Below are 16,199 nucleotides of genomic sequence, written 5' to 3' on the forward strand. Positions count from 1 at the left end.
CCTGTCCGAAACCCTGCTCGGTTCCTTAACCAACTTGAATTAATCTTCCTATCCGTCCGGCCGACTTTCCACGAAACTTCCACGAAACTTCTTCCCTTCTTTCCAACTTGCTATGATCCCATTGCTTTGAGCGTCCACACACGTTCTCTCGCCATCTCGAGACAATGAAGCCGCGCGCTGCGGCCGACTCGACGCTTGATCAAAGGGTGTTGCAACCTCTTCCAAATCCAAAATACACGACGTTGCATCCGAATCCGCCCCGCTTACCACCGCCGTCCTCACACCCCCTGCCATCCCGACGCTACACAACTTTCGATTGCTAGCCCTAAGCTGCAGACGCAGACGCAGACGCAGCTCCTAGAGACGCACGAGAACAAACTGCGCCTCCTACGGCAGAGCCATGCCGTCGACAGAGGCTAATACCGTCGAGGACACGCAATTGGGCTTGACTGATGAGGAAATAAATCTCCTTCGGTACCACCAAGCTCAAGCCGGCTCATCTTCGTCGCGTGCCGCTAGTCGCGCCTCCTCCCAAGGTCGTCTTCTCCTCGACAGTTCCAGCCTTGCTGCCCTTGCACGACATCTTGACCGCCTGATGCAACAAATTCAACAGCGTATCGAGAACCTCAGCAACCAGTGCTCCGTTGTGACTATGCAGCAGTATGACCACGCAGGCAATCTGGTGGACAATGCCGATGCTGAAATTGCGCGCTTTCAGGGTATTATGGCTCAGATCGACGAGCTAGAGCTCGACTTTGACCGCATTGCCCACATTAGAGATATTGTGAGGGACTACCGCCAGCGAGTCGAAGCCCTAGAACGCGAGCTCGAGAATTCAAGTTCATCGCGGCGCGAACACCACCATTCTCATCGTCACGGCCACGGCCATTCACATCGACGCGAGGCCGGTTCTTCAAGCCATCGACACAGACACTAAAGGGCGATTTAAAGATGACTCGGTTATATTGGCAGTTCTGTAGACCAGGGCGCTCATAATTACAAGCTGGCGAGAAAAAGAATTATATACCCAGCTCTCTAATGTATATGGAGAGCTATTACTGGGTTGAGAGCGGGCTTTCACAGGCTGTGGCACGAACAAATAGAAGCACAAGGTCACACGACCACAGGAAGATGGCTGGTAGCATCTAAGTGATGATTACGTCGTCGGCGGGACGGGCACAGCACCGCCTATTTGGAGGGGAGACTGTTCTTCTATGGCTATTGGTGCCATCGGGAGAAGATGGGAATCTATAATATTTATTCTGTCTCATCAAAGATGAATCGGAGCCTCGCGGCTAAGTAAGAAGAAGGGGATATAGCCTCACGGCTTTTTACGTTTGTGGGGAAACATTTACGGCGTTGGAGGGTTTCTTCTTCCTTCTTCCATCTTCCCTTCTTTTTTTTTAGTTTGATAATACCCCCTTATTTACGAGATTGATTACGCCTTTTTTGGAACGAAAGAACGAGAGCGAGTAAGCTAATAAGCAAGCAAAAAAAGAAAGCAAGAAAGAAAAGTCTACGAAAATTTGTCTGAGTATTATTTACTACATCTATTTATTATTTACTGTACTACAAATTCGTTTCTGTTTCCCTTCTTAGTCGAAACGCAAAAGATACCTCTTGAAGTTGGGTAGGGCACTTGATATTTTGGACTATACCTACCATCCTACCTACCTGCCTGCCTACCTAGGGTGCCCAGTACCTTTATTCATGCAGTTACTATTATTATTGTTATTGTTGTTATTGATACCTTTTGAAAAAGAAACGAGCCATGATTCTTGGGCTGAGGATGCTGGCTATTTTGTTTATTCTAAGAATGCCTACCTACATAGGTAGGTACATGTTTACTTAATAGTATACCTATAGATATATGGACCTTTCTTCATGAAAAAAAAAGACAAGTTTTTATAGGTGCCTACCTACCTACCTACCTACCTACCTATTTGTGTGCTCGTGTTTCTCCTCGAATCGGTCCCTGCTCGTTCATCTGGTTGACGGAGAGTTGTTCGAGCTGAGGCTGAGGACGACGATGAAGAAAGGTCTACGCTACGAACGAGCAAACAAACAAACCCCTTGCACCACCTTGGGTACGATGTCATGTAACTATCTTAATCACAAGCTCTATTTTGTAACTATTTCCCACGAGAAAAAAAAAATACTAGGTTAACCTAGGTAGGTATCTATTTAGGAATGTTTCACCGCAAGCTTTCAAGGTTTCTACTACATAGGTAGTTACCTAGGTAGTTATGCAGTATTAATTTTACTTCAACGTTATTTTGCTAATCATCGCTGCACCTACATAACTACCCAACTAACTACCTAACTACCTAGCTAGTAGCTACATACCTAACCTAGATACTTGCCCAACTAGGTACCTAGGTACCTACCTACTCATAAACGACATACTTAAGCCTCCCCCTAACATCCTCAGGCAACTCGTCGATTTTCAAGACACCCATCTTGACGCAGTCGCCGAGGAAGAACAGGGCGCGTTCTCTGGCGTATCCTAGATAGTCGAACTCGCTTGCCTCGGCGTCTTCTTCGTCTTGGACACCACCACCACCACCACTGCTACTTCCTTCTGCTGCAGCATTTTTGCTGCCGTCCTTCGCCTTCTCACCACCGACGTCGTCGTCGAACCCCGGTATCGTGGCCTGCATGACGCCCCACGCGATCCACTGCGCGCTGTTCGCGACGCGCCAGATCCTCGTCTCCTCGATGAGGGCCTCGACCTGGGCGTCGATCACCTCGGCCGCGCGGCGCTCCTCCTCCTTCCAGCCGCCGGGCGGCGCGCGCGAGTCCAGCATGAACTCCTTGATGGAGCTCGTGGGGCCGAGGCTGGAGTTGGAGATGGTGGCGGTGAGGGCGGGGGTGCTGGGCTGGAGGACCGGCGTGGCGAGGGGGGTGATGTTCGGGGTGGAGGCGCCGGGGTGTGGGAACTCGGGGCGGTGGTGGACGTACGCGCGTATGAAGCGGCGCTGTTCCTCGAGCGTGGGGTACAAGGAGGTGTTGCAGGCGAAAGAGGCGTTTTCGTCGTGGTAGTTGTAGCACCACTCGGTAAAGTGGTTGGCAAATTCTAGACCCCGCGTATTTGCCGCCGAGTATTCGAAGTCGATAACCACGAGCTGTTTGTGCTCGTAGTTGGGCTGGAGGAGGGGCGATTTCTTGTCGTCGGGCCGGACGCGGAGGATGTTGCCGTACTGGGCCTGGTGCGTGGTCAGCTCGGTATCTTTTTTAGACGAAGAAGGGAAAATGGAAAAAAAAAAGATTGCAGAACTTACATCGCTGTGTGCGAACACGAGCCGGTCCCGGATTGTGTTGGGGCTTCTATAGTAATCATCTAAGAATTTTCGATACCTGTCCACCACTTCCTTGAAAAAGGGCCACTCGACTCCGCAGATGAGGCCCCCCTGCTTCCACGCATCGGCAGGGCCCCTGATGGGTCCAACATCACCAGAAAGGATCTTTTTATCGAGAAACATGACCGCACGTGACACCCGATCGAGCCAACTATCCCAGTTCACCAAGACCTTAGGTCCTCCGTCCTTTTCATAGTCTAGAAGCTCGATACCGTCGTGTAACTCTCTCATCCGCTTCGCGATCTTCTTCGACGTATCCGGGTCTCGTAGATCCGCTGCCGTAAGAGCCTCGGCGTTGAGATACTGTTCGAAGCGGCCATTGGTAAAAGTCCCTAGTAAGCGAGGCCCAATCTTCTTTCTTGCGAGTCTTCTCAGCACGCTTAACTCGTTCTCCCTGTCGATGATGTGCTCCACCTGGGGACCGTATATTCGCAAAAGTAGTTTTGGCGGTGTTAGATTACCGCTTTCTCCTCTTGTCACTATGTCTTCCGGTGGGGAAACGACGTAAACAGCGTTCGTCAGAGCACCACTTAGTCGAGTGACATCAATGCTATCGCCTCTATCCAGTGGAACACGCCTCCAGCCCTTGAGTCGCAGAGTATGCGATAGCTTTATAATTTCATTCTTGAACGTAATCCATCCTTTGCGCTCCTTCTCCTCCTTTTTACTCGACATCGAAGCGCCATCGTCTGTGGAGCCAGGCTTCCCACCAGAGTATCCCAAGGTCTTGGAGTTGTCCAAAACCGCATCACAAGCTGGAACCCGGACGTCACCGTCGTGGTACTCCGTATCGGACGAAGCTGTCCGGTGCAGGGTAACAGATCGTCTTCGTGGGGATTTCTTCCTGAGCCTCATACTGTAATGAGGTATCCCGTGAAGGCCTAACGCGCTCATGCTGTCATCAATGATCTTTTGCAACCTGTCCAGAGACACGTCGCTCGATTGAGAGTCAATTGAGTGTGATCTTTTTCTCTCAGGCTGGGTGGGAGATAGCTGTGGTGGTGAATCGGCTTTATCGGCATCATCCTTCACGGTTTTCCGTCTACTCGAATGCACTCTCCTCGATCTCCTGTTTTGTTTCTTGACTCGCTCATGTTCAACCCACTCGGCGACCTGGGCCACGAACTTGTCCAGGTGATTGGAGTGATGGTGATGATGGGTATGTGGGCGGCTACTATCCTGCTGATTATTCGGAGTGCTAGTATGACTACTTAGCGCCTCCAGGCTGTTCTGACTTAGCATAGAGGATCTGGAAGAACCGAAGTCCGGTATGGCTGGACGGCCACTTAGGCGCTTTGCAAGACCAGCTGAAAACTGTCTCTTTGGAAGCGTATCTTCCGTACTGACTTGATCCGTCTCGGGTTCGGCTATCTGTACCGCTGGAATGGGGTAAGCATTATACGATAGAAGAGAAGAGAGATATTTATATGCCCAGGAGATCATGACGAGGATGCTTCAGGGCCCACTCATGAGCTTCCATGAATATGTCTGGTTGACGTTTATTTATCTGGCTTGTGTATATTGGTGGGATGAGCAGCCTTTGTTGGCTTAGACCTGCTATATAGAGATCTATATACACCTTGATTTGGGTGCCTACTAGGTACCCGGTCACCATAACGCCACAGAATCCTGATTAGATATGTTACACGCATTTGTATGGCCGAGCTGAGCTGAGGAATAGCCATAAGTGCTCAGCTCCGAGGGAAGTGATAGATAGATCCTAGACCAAAGCTCACGCGAGCAGATGTAACCTCACATAGAATGCGGTTGGGGCAGTTATGTTGAATAGTAGAAAATAGGAACGAAAGCAAAGAAACCAACCAACCAACCTTTTGCACTAGAAGTAGTATTCTGAGAAGACGGTCTTTCAATATCATCATCCTGCTTCAGAGCAGATCGAAGTGGATGCCCATCGCTGGTGAGGTTTGGTGTAGAGGCAGACATGTCGATATTCAGATATCTTCTCCAAATTAATGAGGGGCAGGGATGATAGTTAAGAGCTAGGTATGACCTAGGCCTTGTCTGTAGATTGATGCTCCTTCTTTCTCGAATGACAAGCTTCTTCGTCTGCTGTGTCGTACGTGTGATAGGCAAAGATAGATAAGGGGGTAAGCAGCTAGTCGTAGTATAGAAACAATTGCATTTCCGAGATATGGACATTGGACATAACAATGTCGAACAAGACTGTACTTTACCCCTCCCAGGTGTGAGGGCGGGCGAATGGGTTTTTTTTTTCTCTTTTCTTTTTTAATAAAAGAAATGAGATCAACTTCTTCTGGAATGGGTTGATGTCAACTGATAAGAGGTAACTAAGTAGCCCACACTGCGAGACCAAAAAAAAAAAAAAAAGATAATGCACCTAGTAACCAAAATTATTGTCAAATAGGGCAAGTGCAAATGGACCCATCATACGGTCGCCAAACCGCAAACCGTAATGTCGGGACCCCCTTGCAGGATATGCTACAGGGGATGTACCCTCGCGATAACCTTAAAAGTTACCCGTCAATTCGTTATTCGTCTTACAAGTTACATATGATAATGGAACTTGGAAGATGACACAGCGTCATATATTCATTCATGTCTTGTACTTGCCTTCATTCACTAAAATGTAGCTGACAAAGTGAAGCGAGAAAATATATCTTGTTGTACAATACTGTACTTGAAACATATCAAACAGGTTAAAATAAATATTTGTATTTTAATGCGTAAGTGACATGTAACTATACATATATGTATGTCTTTGTTCAACCTCTCATATGCAATTCCAAGGGCACGTGTGGGCGTAAAATGACGTCGTTATTTACGCAACGATTTCAAAAGCTGGGGGAGCCAAGGAAGTTGACAAGCGCCTGCATAACTATTAGCGTACTATGTAGTTAGTTATGTCAACGGCAGAACAAGACTTTCGAATGACATGTCTGATCACACGTGCAAATAGACTAGGACTTGAACTTGGAAACTCTAATTCTATAGAATTGGAAAATAGTATGTATATTAATCCAGCATCAGCGAGGTTTTCCCATCACACAGGATGTGTAAAGGGGGAAAAAAAAGGGGGAGAGCACCATCATCTCAACTCGAGTAAAGCAAACATTAGTTAGGTAGGTTAGATATATAATACCTAATGTCTAGAAATGCCTACCTCTGTAAATGCAAGAACCCTAGCCTCCCTACCTGGGCACTTGAATCGGGACAGCGACAGACGGCCAAGCACCTACCCAAATTCAATGTCGTATGATTATCGACAGTATGTAGAATTAGAAGTCACTCCACTTAATACCGCCCCTTTTCCCTCTCCCGCGCGAGCGCCCAATTCACTGCTTCCTCCACATTATCAACAATTACCTTGGGCTCGAACGCCGGCGGGCCACCTCGCTCCGGACTCCAGACGCCCGTGCGGACGAGCACCGAGGTCCAGGGCGTCCCAACGTCACTTTTGTACTCGTTCGCGCCGCGGATGTCGCTTGCCGGGTTATCGCCTATCATGTAGACGTTCTGCAGGGGCTCGAGGTTCTTAGGTGGGGTACCGAGTAGCTGTGCGCGGTGCGCGTTGAGCACCCGCTCGGCGTAGCGGTACGTCCAGGCGTGCGGCTTCCCGATCGTTGTGCTCTTGAGCGGCGCCGCCCGGTCCGTGATCTCCTCCCAGACACCCCTGAGCGCCGCTTGGAAGGCGCCCTGGCCAAACCGCGGCTGCGCGTACCCTGAGCTCCAGAACAGGTCCGGGTTGCTGAAGAACAAAGGCGGCTGGCCGTCACTCTGCCACCCTTTGTCCGGCAGATCTGGCTTGCCGTTCTTTTTCGAGTATGTGCCAAGTACGCCCCCGGACGACAGGAGTAGATCCATAATGATCTGAATATCAAGGGCCCAGTCGCGTGGGTCGTTGAACACGAAGATAGCGTCGATCTTGGGGTTTGGGGACGGTAGGGGCCGCGCTGTCGCCGCGTATACCTCCTTCATGAGTGGCTCGAACGGCCAAATGGCTGGTTCCGCGGCGAGGATGTCGGCGGGCGTGATCACATGCTTGAAGCCATAGCCCTCGGCAATCTCGCGGCACCTCCCACCGTCGGAGCCAGTCACGAGTATATTCTTATCGCGCAGACCCTCGCCCTTGCCATCGGGCCCATGGCGGACTAGCTCCTGAAAGGGCGTGTGCGATTGGATGAAGTTGTCCGTGGTTAGCTTGACACTAAGCTTGGCGCTTAAGTCGGCCACGCGGTGCAGCTCATGCTTGCCGCCGCCATTGGTGAGTAGGATGAAGGGTATGTTCTCTTTCTGGAGCATTTCCAGGGTCTTGGTGGCACCGGGGATGGGCTTGGCGACATGTAGTAGTACACCATCAATGCTATGAAATTTTTATAAGTAAAGTAGTCCGTTATGATGCTTCTCCTACACTACTGAGAAGGTAGGTGGAGCAGAAAGTACTCACTCGAAGGCAAAGGCAAACGACGGTGGTTTTGGAGGTGCTGCCGTCGACGCTCCCTTGAATCCACGATATTGACCGAAAGTATGCCGTTTTGGTGGTAATGCCTGGTTACTCGGGGCCCGAATCGGCCTCAACGGGGTTGGAGGGTGGGGCCGCAGTATATGACCGGACACTGCACTGCCAAGCTGTGCAGAACGAGAATGAAAAGCCTTCATGATGACCGTACTGTAAATTACCTCATATCATGCTTCCTTTAGCCGGCACAACTACTCATTTATGTTCCAAGGTTGTGTAGTAGGAGATTTAATAAAGGGAAGGCCAGTTCAGGCATGACTTCCTGCACATAATAAAACTGAATTGATTTTAACTAACCCCTGCCCCCATAAATTGGCGGATACATTTGGAACTTTATTAGCTTTTATCGGTCTTATCGGGCCTTCATCAACTTCTGTAATAATACCTAGTATAATAGGTAGTTACCGGTACAGCTTGAGTTATATTACATATAATATCTCCTAAGATTTGATATCTTAGGTATCATAATTTTGAAGTACATCGTACATCATGCAAGAGTTGATTTTTACTATGTACAGGGTCGGCATATTTACATCAATATCCATACCTACAAAGTACCAACAGTACCTGGTAAGTCCTTGACCTAGCAGGTGATATGGCAACCTACGTACAGGTAGGCCAAAAGATCAACGAACGGGTCCAATCACATTCTATTGCCTCAAAGGACCCTTCCAATCCTTCATATGATCCAGAATGACCTTCGCCGCCTGCTCCGGACTATGCTGCCTGCCCAGCGCCTCCACAAAGTCTCCCTCGGGATCCATGAGGTAGAAGTAGATACTATGATCAACAAGGTAGTCCTGGCCGGGCTTGACGTCGCGCGGCGTGCTGAAGTAGACGCGGTACGCCTTGCACACGTCCTTGATCTGCTCGTACGTGCCCGTTAACCCAAGAAAGCGCGGGTGGAACTCGGCGAGGTACGACTTGAGCGTCTTGGGGTCGTCGCGCGCCGGGTCGCACGTGATGAACACCGGCTCCAGCTTGTTCGGCGCTTTTTCCTCAACCAGGTCGAACATGCGCGCCATCTTGTCCAGCTCCTCTGGGCAGATGTCCGGGCAGTGCGTGAAGCCGAAGTAGACCTGTTGGTTGCGCCACCAAGCACCAGTTAGCAACACTCCTTTACCCACAGTAGTAGCTAGTAGCCTCATATTCCCCTCCAAAAAAAGCCCCCTGTATCGGAAACAGAGGTAGAGGAGCCAGGGGTAAGGGAAAGAGGAAACCAACCAAGCTATACCGGCCCTTCAAGTCCTCGCTCGTAAACGGCCTCCCCTCATGATCCACCAGCTCAAACGCGCCGCCTACCTTGGGCCTGCCCACACCTTTCGTCGCATCCGCTATGCGCTTGCGCTGCATGCGCGCCTTCTCGTACTCGAAGTACCACACCAGCCCCGCGCTCGTGATTATGAACAGCAGGCCCGCCTTCCACGAGAACGGCCCCATGCGGTACCTGCTCTTCGCTTCCTCCACCGTCTTCATCTTGTACCGGCGCTGCTCGAAGACCATCGGGCTGCTTTTCGGGTTCGTGGTGCTTTGCCGCTGCTGTGGGTGGTGAGACGAGCATGTCGTAGGCCGTCGCGGAGGGGTAGTGCTGGAAGAGATGAGGCGGCGGCATTGCTGCTGCTGCGCTCGCGGTTGGCCTTTAAGAAGGGATCGCAAGAGCGGCTGCGGAGCCGTTAATGAGCGTGACATATTCCTGACGTCTGGCGACTTTCGGTGTTGCGAATTGAGCACTCGTCAAAGCTGAACTTAGAGGTGGGAGTGAATTTTGAATTTATTTGTATGGAGCTTTGGTATGGCATGCATAACCTACCTGCTGCAGCGTAGATGGTCAGTTCAGATAATCGATAACATTAAATTTTATGCCGGTCAACGGTCAATTCCGATACTAGCCTTAACTATTACTAGGTAGTACCCCCGCCCGGCGGCCTATTTATCTAGGTTACGCCACTCATGGCTGTCACTTAACTACTTCAGCCACATGAGATACACCAGTCACTGATGACCTTAGGGTACTTGAGATTCACATGATCAATCCTTCCATCTATCAACAAAGAATGCTTTATACCTATAGAAGGAACATAGTTATCACGAGTCTCGGTGGTATGATTTAGATGTAGCCTAACCAACCTTGAAGCTATTGAGTTTTCCCATCATCGAAAGCGTTATTTAAGCACATTTTGCCATGTCTTGTCTTAATATGAGCAAAAACCCAACATTGCGGAATCACATTCCATTATCTTATTAAGTATGTTATAACTACAAGTGTTACTGCATTCTGTCATGTCTGCAGAAACGATAGAGGTCAAGATACCCTTCGTAATATCATCTTCAGGCCTCCACCACCCACATAACCTCGCGCAAATCGTTCGTTGGCGTCCAAAAATTCATTTCATTATGCACAGTCGACGAGGTGGGCAAGCCTCAAATAAAAACAATGTCCATCGAATACCCTTGAAGGGGGCCATGGCGAAGAATGGGAGGAAACAACATGTAAGAAAACAATGCCCAATGCCAGTCCTGTTGTTTTGCAAATGCCAAAATGCCAGCCTACCCGCCGAAACCCCATTCCGTACAACAATCATCGTACTTATTAAGACTCCTTGCTGAATCAGCATAAGGCCTTTTTATGCTTCTTTCTCTATTTTCCTTTTTCGTTCCAGCCTTAAAACACGTACAAAACACACACCCCATTCAGGCCTCACCCTTTTCAGGGAGCATGTGGAGGACAGACAGTAAAACACCAACAAGCGAAGTGCCGGGAATCAATTTCTGGATTTTCTCCTTCCCCACTTGCTAGACCTCACAGAATCCAATGCCGCAACTTGCTCTTTTAGTCGTGCCTAGGCTTGATCATGTGAGCTCGCTCGTTGGGAAGGCCGAGAAAGTTGGTTCGCCATTATTTTTAATGTCGGCTGATCTGACTTGCACTCGTTCGGCTTCGTTCTTCCTCCTCCTCGAGCACATCACTAAGGCGTGTTGGGTGGTGGTGGCGAGGGCCCATCTCATCCCAGGGCGCCGAGTATCCCGCACCGCTGTAGTCCGGAGCTGATGAGTACTGTGGCTGTTGAACGCCGGCGCCGGTTGGCTGATAGACGGTTGGTTGTGTAGTGGGCGGGGGCGCGTCGTAATCCTCTGCTGCAACATTAGAACCTTTTGTATAAGGAGTGCGGTTGGGGTTGGTGGTTGGCATTCTCTGACCTTCGCTGTACGTGGCTTCGGAGCCATAGCTCTGTTGGTGGTGCACCGGGTTTGTGCTGGTAGAAGCTGGCGTTGGCTTGACTGCAGGTGCTTGAGAGTATTGAGGACGAGCCGCAGAAGGGGAAGTAGGTGATTGAGCATAATCTGTGGAATCAGACTGGCCGTACGATCGGGGGTCTCGCTGACTACCACCCCGACCCACCCCCTGAGTCATGGGGACAACTTGAACGCCACCGACTATGGTAGGTTGGCCTAGCTGCAAAGACATCGTGCGATCCCTCTCTTCCTGCTCGCGTCGACCAAGCTCTTCCCACGCACGTCGAGCTTCCTCTTTGGAGATTGTCAACTCCTTCCGCAATTCAGTGATCTGCTTCTGCATCTTGGATGTGCCCTTTTCACGCTCAACTGCTTCACGGATGGCATCTACTCGGGTTCGACGCTCCTCTTCCAGAGCAGCCTCCAGCAAGGCAGTAGTTTCATGCGCACGCTCAAGGTCGGCGCGGGTTTCGAAGAACCAGCGTTGGAACTTTCGCTCTGACGAAGCTCGTAAGCGTTGCAGCTCAACTACGGCATGGAATAAGTTGGCGCCCGCAGATGAGAGATCGGTAACTTGGCGAGATAATTGTGCGGAAACGGGATCCTGGCTAATTTCTTTAGCGCTCTGCTCCAATCTACGGATCCAGAACCCAGTGAGGCCTTCCCAATGGGCTGATAAGGTTTCCCATCGCTCGAACGCGTGAGGGAAAGAGTTCCTGCCTCGTCCAATAGCGGTTGGCGAGTATTCGTCCGCCTGAGGTGGTAACTGAGGGGGAAGCTGATGTTGAGCCCCTGAAGGGTCGCCTGCTCCAGTTCCAGCCCCTGCTCCTGCTCCAGGTCCAGAAGTCGAGGGGGGCGGTATCCCTTGTGCAGCAGAATTGGCTCGTGCATGTCGCGCCGACTGTGCAGCTTGGGGTTGTGTAGCGCTGGGCACTCGGGATTGACCGGTTTGGCGTGCGCTGTTGTCTGTCGCGCGACCAGAAGTAGTTGCTTGGACCGGCCGTCTTGGGGTAGAATCAGCACCGGTTCCATATGGACCAGCGCCAGCAGCAGCGGCAATAGCAGCTCGACGTTCTGCCTCCTTTCGCTCTGCCTCTCTCAGTTCTGTCTCTTCCTGCAAGCGCGCCTCAGTCGCGGCATGTTCTCTCTCCATTCGTTCCCGCTCTTGTTCCTCGCGCTGTCGCTCTCGTGCAGCTTCACGTGCAGCTCTCTCTTGCATAATCACGCGGGGCCCTCTAATACCAGAAGGGGAACTAATAGGAGCTCGTGACGTTGTAGGTCTCGCTGGCGAAGCGCCATTGCCGTTCGAGGCTGCTGGGCCTCTGCCACCTGAAATATCAGCCATTGAGGCGTATAGCTCGATAGGGTCGTCAGAGATCTGTTTAGGGCCACGTAATGTCTGCTCAAGGGCATATAAGATGGCGCTGTGAGTTTGCTTCGAGACTCGAAGAGCCGGATGGGTTTCTGGTCTATTCGGGTCCGAAGTGGACTGAGTTGTGTGATATGGAGAGGAAGAGTGGGTAGATGTTGCTTCAGAGTCGTTGCTTAGATTCCCTTGTGAGAGCTGCCTTCTCGGTAGCTTCGGTCGTTGCTTTCGATCTTGTCGCTCAGTGCCTGCAAGAATGTATTGGCCTTGGGGGCCAAGAGTGACTGTGACTCGGCCAATTGGTGGTTGACGCGTTTGTTGCGCGTCAAGCCGAGGTGCCTGGTCTGGTTGAGGGCGAGGTGAAACTGAGAAGCGCGGGGTTCTGCGCAGACGATGTAGAGATGAAGGGGTATCAGTCAGTCGGCGATCTGGAGTAGATGGAGGAGAGGCTGGGCGAGCAAGGCCTTGCTGCTGGCGCTGGGGTAGTATTGACGTAGAAAATTCGTGACGGTCGTGACGGTCGTAAGAAGGTGTGGTGGGTTTTGGTTCTGTCAACGCTGCTACCTTTTCACCAAAAACGCGGACTGAAGCCGGAGTCGACAACGTGAGTGATTACCACTGAAGAATACCACTAGTAGTGGTAACACATAAAACCCACCAAACAAATACAGATTATGTAGCGGTGGTCCCCCGAATTGCCCTCTGATAATTCCAAACGTAAAAACTTTGCGTGTCAGAAATAAAACGATTAGAAAGGTAAGTCGGTAGCGGTGTGGGTATAAACGGTGAAGGGATCGCGGCGCGGCGCAACTTGATGATAAAAAATTACACTTTCAGTCACTTTCAGTTCTTGTGCCTTTAGCTAAGTGGCTAAGTGCAGGAATGAAATGGCGAATAAAATTGTATGTAATATGTACCCTCAAGTAAGCATATGCTGTGAAGGATACTTCTTACATTCAAAGTGGGAAATAGGCTGAGGTTGAGGTTGTAGGATTCGGCCTCTCGTGGTGGTTGGAAAGTTAGGAGGTTGGTTTATGTTGGTGTGTGTGGAAAATACAGATGGCTGGTTGCGCATGAGAAGAGACGGACTGAAGTCGCGAAACCCAGAGCTGGCTACCTGTTACTACCTAGTAAGCAGGTAAGGTTACCACTCTTCAGAAGATACTGTAAAGATGTATTCTAATGATTTTTTGATGCCTTATTCTTTAAGTTCTTCGTTTGCGACTTATCGACGTCTCCAGGGAAGTGATTTTGCGTGGTTTTCCAGGTTTGATGCTCGGCACACACAGACACATGAACACTCACAGACCGATTTATCAACATGCGATCCCAGTAGCGACAGCAGCGCCCGCGCTGCCTTGTCGCCAGACACGAGTTGATTTGTTAGGTAGGGGAATGATGGAATGTTGATGGCCTGTTAAAAAATAAATTGAAGAGAGCATGTTCCTATTTCAATGGCTCATTGAACAATGCACCTTTGGGGAGAGTTTTTTTTTCCAAAAGAATTTTAGAAAAAAAGAGCTAAGCTGAGCTCTGAGATGGAAGGAAAGTGCCAACACAACAAGCACACATGTACGTATTGTACTATAGCGCAGCTGCAGCAGAAAGACACATTTGATGGATTATCATCTGGAAGGTACCACCTACCTATCTGCCAGTCTGCCAGTCTTGCTTGCCTACCTTTTGCTCTCACACTCTCACTCGCACGGTCCACTTTGTCGGACTTAGACTTGCATCATAATCATCATAATCTTTACCCTATTCCAGATTAAAAAGGCGTGAGTGAATAGGCAGAGGTAGGTAACACGGAGATTACTGCTGATTTCTGGTCGTTTCTTTGGCTGAAGAACTCCATTGCTGCTTCATGAATCGTCCATCGTCCATCCGACCCTCTGACGTGTGACATTCACAATAATAGTTTACCTTGAAATGCATTTGATATATCCCCGCCCAACTCAACCGTGGCTTTGGATTACATGCATTTGCTTGATCTGGCGGATGCGATCCATCTTTATAGTATTGGGCCAACTTTCTACCAAACTAAGACTCGACGAATGGCAAGTCAAAAGTCGATTCCATTTGATACATAAATGTAATCAACTCTTACATACGTAGCTATGTTCGTCCAATAGAGCTTACCTTTAAGCTACGAACACGTAATTCAGCCTGAGGAACTAGTATGATAGGAGCCAAGCTGAGGGATAAGTATGCCTAATGCCCTACATACCTAAAGGTATATATATGTAGGGACCTACCCAACGTTGACAGCGCAGTATGTTATGTAGTTACATAGGTAGATGGCAAAGATGGCACAAGAGATAATGATTTTATGTAATACTTGATTTGCTTGATTAATAACTTTGTGCAGACAGGATAAAAAGAGAAAGATGGGGTGTTGGATTGTCATAATAATAGAATAATAGAAAAAGAAGTTAGTTATGCGTTGGCAATTTAGTGACGAAACGTTTCTCATTAGCGTCATGCAGGCACTCCAGGGAGCCTGAGGGAGGGCCCACTCGACGCTAGAAGCTAACAAGGCTCATGGTCGTCCCAAAAAGCTGGAAGCGCACCAACCTAGCGACAATTGATTCGCAGGGATTATCAAAGTTTTCAATATTTATTTCCAGATCTTGTCTGTTTTAGGTACTACCCTACTAAGCATTTATCCCCTATTTGTCTTGGATGGGGTGGTTCCTGAAGATCTAACGAGAGATCATTTGAGACATTCAGATGAGACCCAAGTTGATAACTAACCCAAGTTTAACACAATTGTCTTGGTAATGAGTTCCAGACAAATCTATGGATATTGTCTATGAATATTATGAAATAATACATTCATCACCAAAGAGTTTTGTGTAGTATTAGTTAGTTATGGGGGAGAAAATTAAATAGAAAAGACAAAATTTAAAAAGGAATATGGTCCCTCTGCTAACCCGAAGGAAGGACCGACAATAATACGAAATTAGAAGGAGGTACACGTATCCAGTAAGCCCAAACTCAGTTTGCATGATACATAATACCAGGTACCTGGGTAACTTCAAGTAATAGACGCATGTACATACAACAAAATCCTGATAATGACAATATAAAAAAAAATGAAATCTTGGAATAATTACCTTAGGTAGTTGGTCAAAAAAGACTTCAATGTCGATGAGCTCATATCAAACCCGTTAGTAAACCGTTTCCAATTCAAAGACCCGACAAAACTTAAAGCTTCGAGGAACGACCCGTCCCTCCACCTATATAACTCCAGATGCATTGGCCAATCAAAAGCTCAAGTGCCTATGTAAGACTTTAGTCACCGTTGAAGCTCTCACATCCTACATATTTTAGCTGCGACCTTCAAAGGTTTACAAGTTACAACGACGTAGGCGGGGTAGTATCAGAAGTCCCGGCCTTCCAACCCCTTAAATCTTGCCGTGTCATATGACTTCTTAGACTTCTTCCAGTCTAGTGTTTTGCGGCTTGCCCAAAGACCTCGTATAGTTTGCCTGCCTACCTGCCCAGTACGTAGTTAGTAATTTTACATATACATAGTAGTTATACCTACTATATGCTGGGCAATGGGCATCTCTAAGTTTAGCAGGCCTGAGAACTTCTAGAACTTTAACTACTAGGTGCCCTTGGTAGCTTCTACCAGAGTCAAGCGACTTCAGGTAATACTAAGGAAGCGAGGCACCTAGACCAGTAGGTTAAATTGACAAACAAGGCCAGCATATTTCGCGATAGCCTCTAAGAAACG

The 16,199-nt window shown here is 49.0% G+C and overlaps 5 protein-coding genes across 5 annotated transcripts; 1 reads left to right on the forward strand and 4 right to left on the reverse strand.

Moving 5' to 3' along the window:
• On the forward strand, window positions 1-1,434 carry GGS25DRAFT_420885 (uncharacterized protein). The gene has a single exon (XM_049258558.1). The coding sequence runs from the start codon at window positions 401-403 to the stop codon at window positions 935-937; it is 537 nt and encodes a 178-aa protein (XP_049113989.1). The 5' UTR covers window positions 1-400; the 3' UTR covers window positions 938-1,434.
• A 709-nt stretch (window positions 1,435-2,143) lies between these two features.
• On the reverse strand, window positions 2,144-4,968 carry GGS25DRAFT_420889 (kinase-like protein). The gene is made up of 2 exons (XM_049258559.1): window positions 3,282-4,968; window positions 2,144-3,206 (listed from the first exon to the last, which is right to left on the reverse strand). The coding sequence occupies exons 1-2, from the start codon at window positions 4,800-4,802 to the stop codon at window positions 2,388-2,390; spliced, it is 2,340 nt and encodes a 779-aa protein (XP_049113990.1). The 5' UTR covers window positions 4,803-4,968; the 3' UTR covers window positions 2,144-2,387.
• Window positions 4,969-6,274: 1,306 nt separating this feature from the next.
• Window positions 6,275-8,150, reverse strand: GGS25DRAFT_504194 (putative HAD superfamily hydrolase). The gene is made up of 2 exons (XM_049262111.1): window positions 7,786-8,150; window positions 6,275-7,701 (listed from the first exon to the last, which is right to left on the reverse strand). The coding sequence occupies exons 1-2, from the start codon at window positions 7,995-7,997 to the stop codon at window positions 6,633-6,635; spliced, it is 1,281 nt and encodes a 426-aa protein (XP_049113991.1). The 5' UTR covers window positions 7,998-8,150; the 3' UTR covers window positions 6,275-6,632.
• A 119-nt stretch (window positions 8,151-8,269) lies between these two features.
• GGS25DRAFT_504196 (SCO1 protein) lies at window positions 8,270-9,670 on the reverse strand. Its single transcript, XM_049262112.1, has 2 exons — window positions 9,082-9,670; window positions 8,270-8,936 (listed from the first exon to the last, which is right to left on the reverse strand). Exons 1-2 carry the CDS (start codon window positions 9,544-9,546, stop codon window positions 8,508-8,510), a joined length of 894 nt encoding a protein of 297 aa, XP_049113992.1. The 5' UTR covers window positions 9,547-9,670; the 3' UTR covers window positions 8,270-8,507.
• A 935-nt stretch (window positions 9,671-10,605) lies between these two features.
• Window positions 10,606-13,532, reverse strand: GGS25DRAFT_534175 (uncharacterized protein; the record flags this gene model as incomplete). The annotated part of the gene is made up of 2 exons (XM_049265738.1): window positions 10,606-13,041; window positions 13,412-13,532. The coding sequence occupies 2 exons, from the start codon at window positions 13,530-13,532 to the stop codon at window positions 10,760-10,762; spliced, it is 2,403 nt and encodes an 800-aa protein (XP_049113993.1). The 3' UTR covers window positions 10,606-10,759.
• Window positions 13,533-16,199: the final 2,667 nt, after the last annotated feature.

The sequence above is a fragment of the Hypoxylon fragiforme genome (assembly GCF_022984875.1).
Source record: "Hypoxylon fragiforme strain CBS 206.31 chromosome Unknown GGS25scaffold_8, whole genome shotgun sequence".
NCBI lineage: Eukaryota > Fungi > Ascomycota > Sordariomycetes > Xylariales > Hypoxylaceae > Hypoxylon > Hypoxylon fragiforme.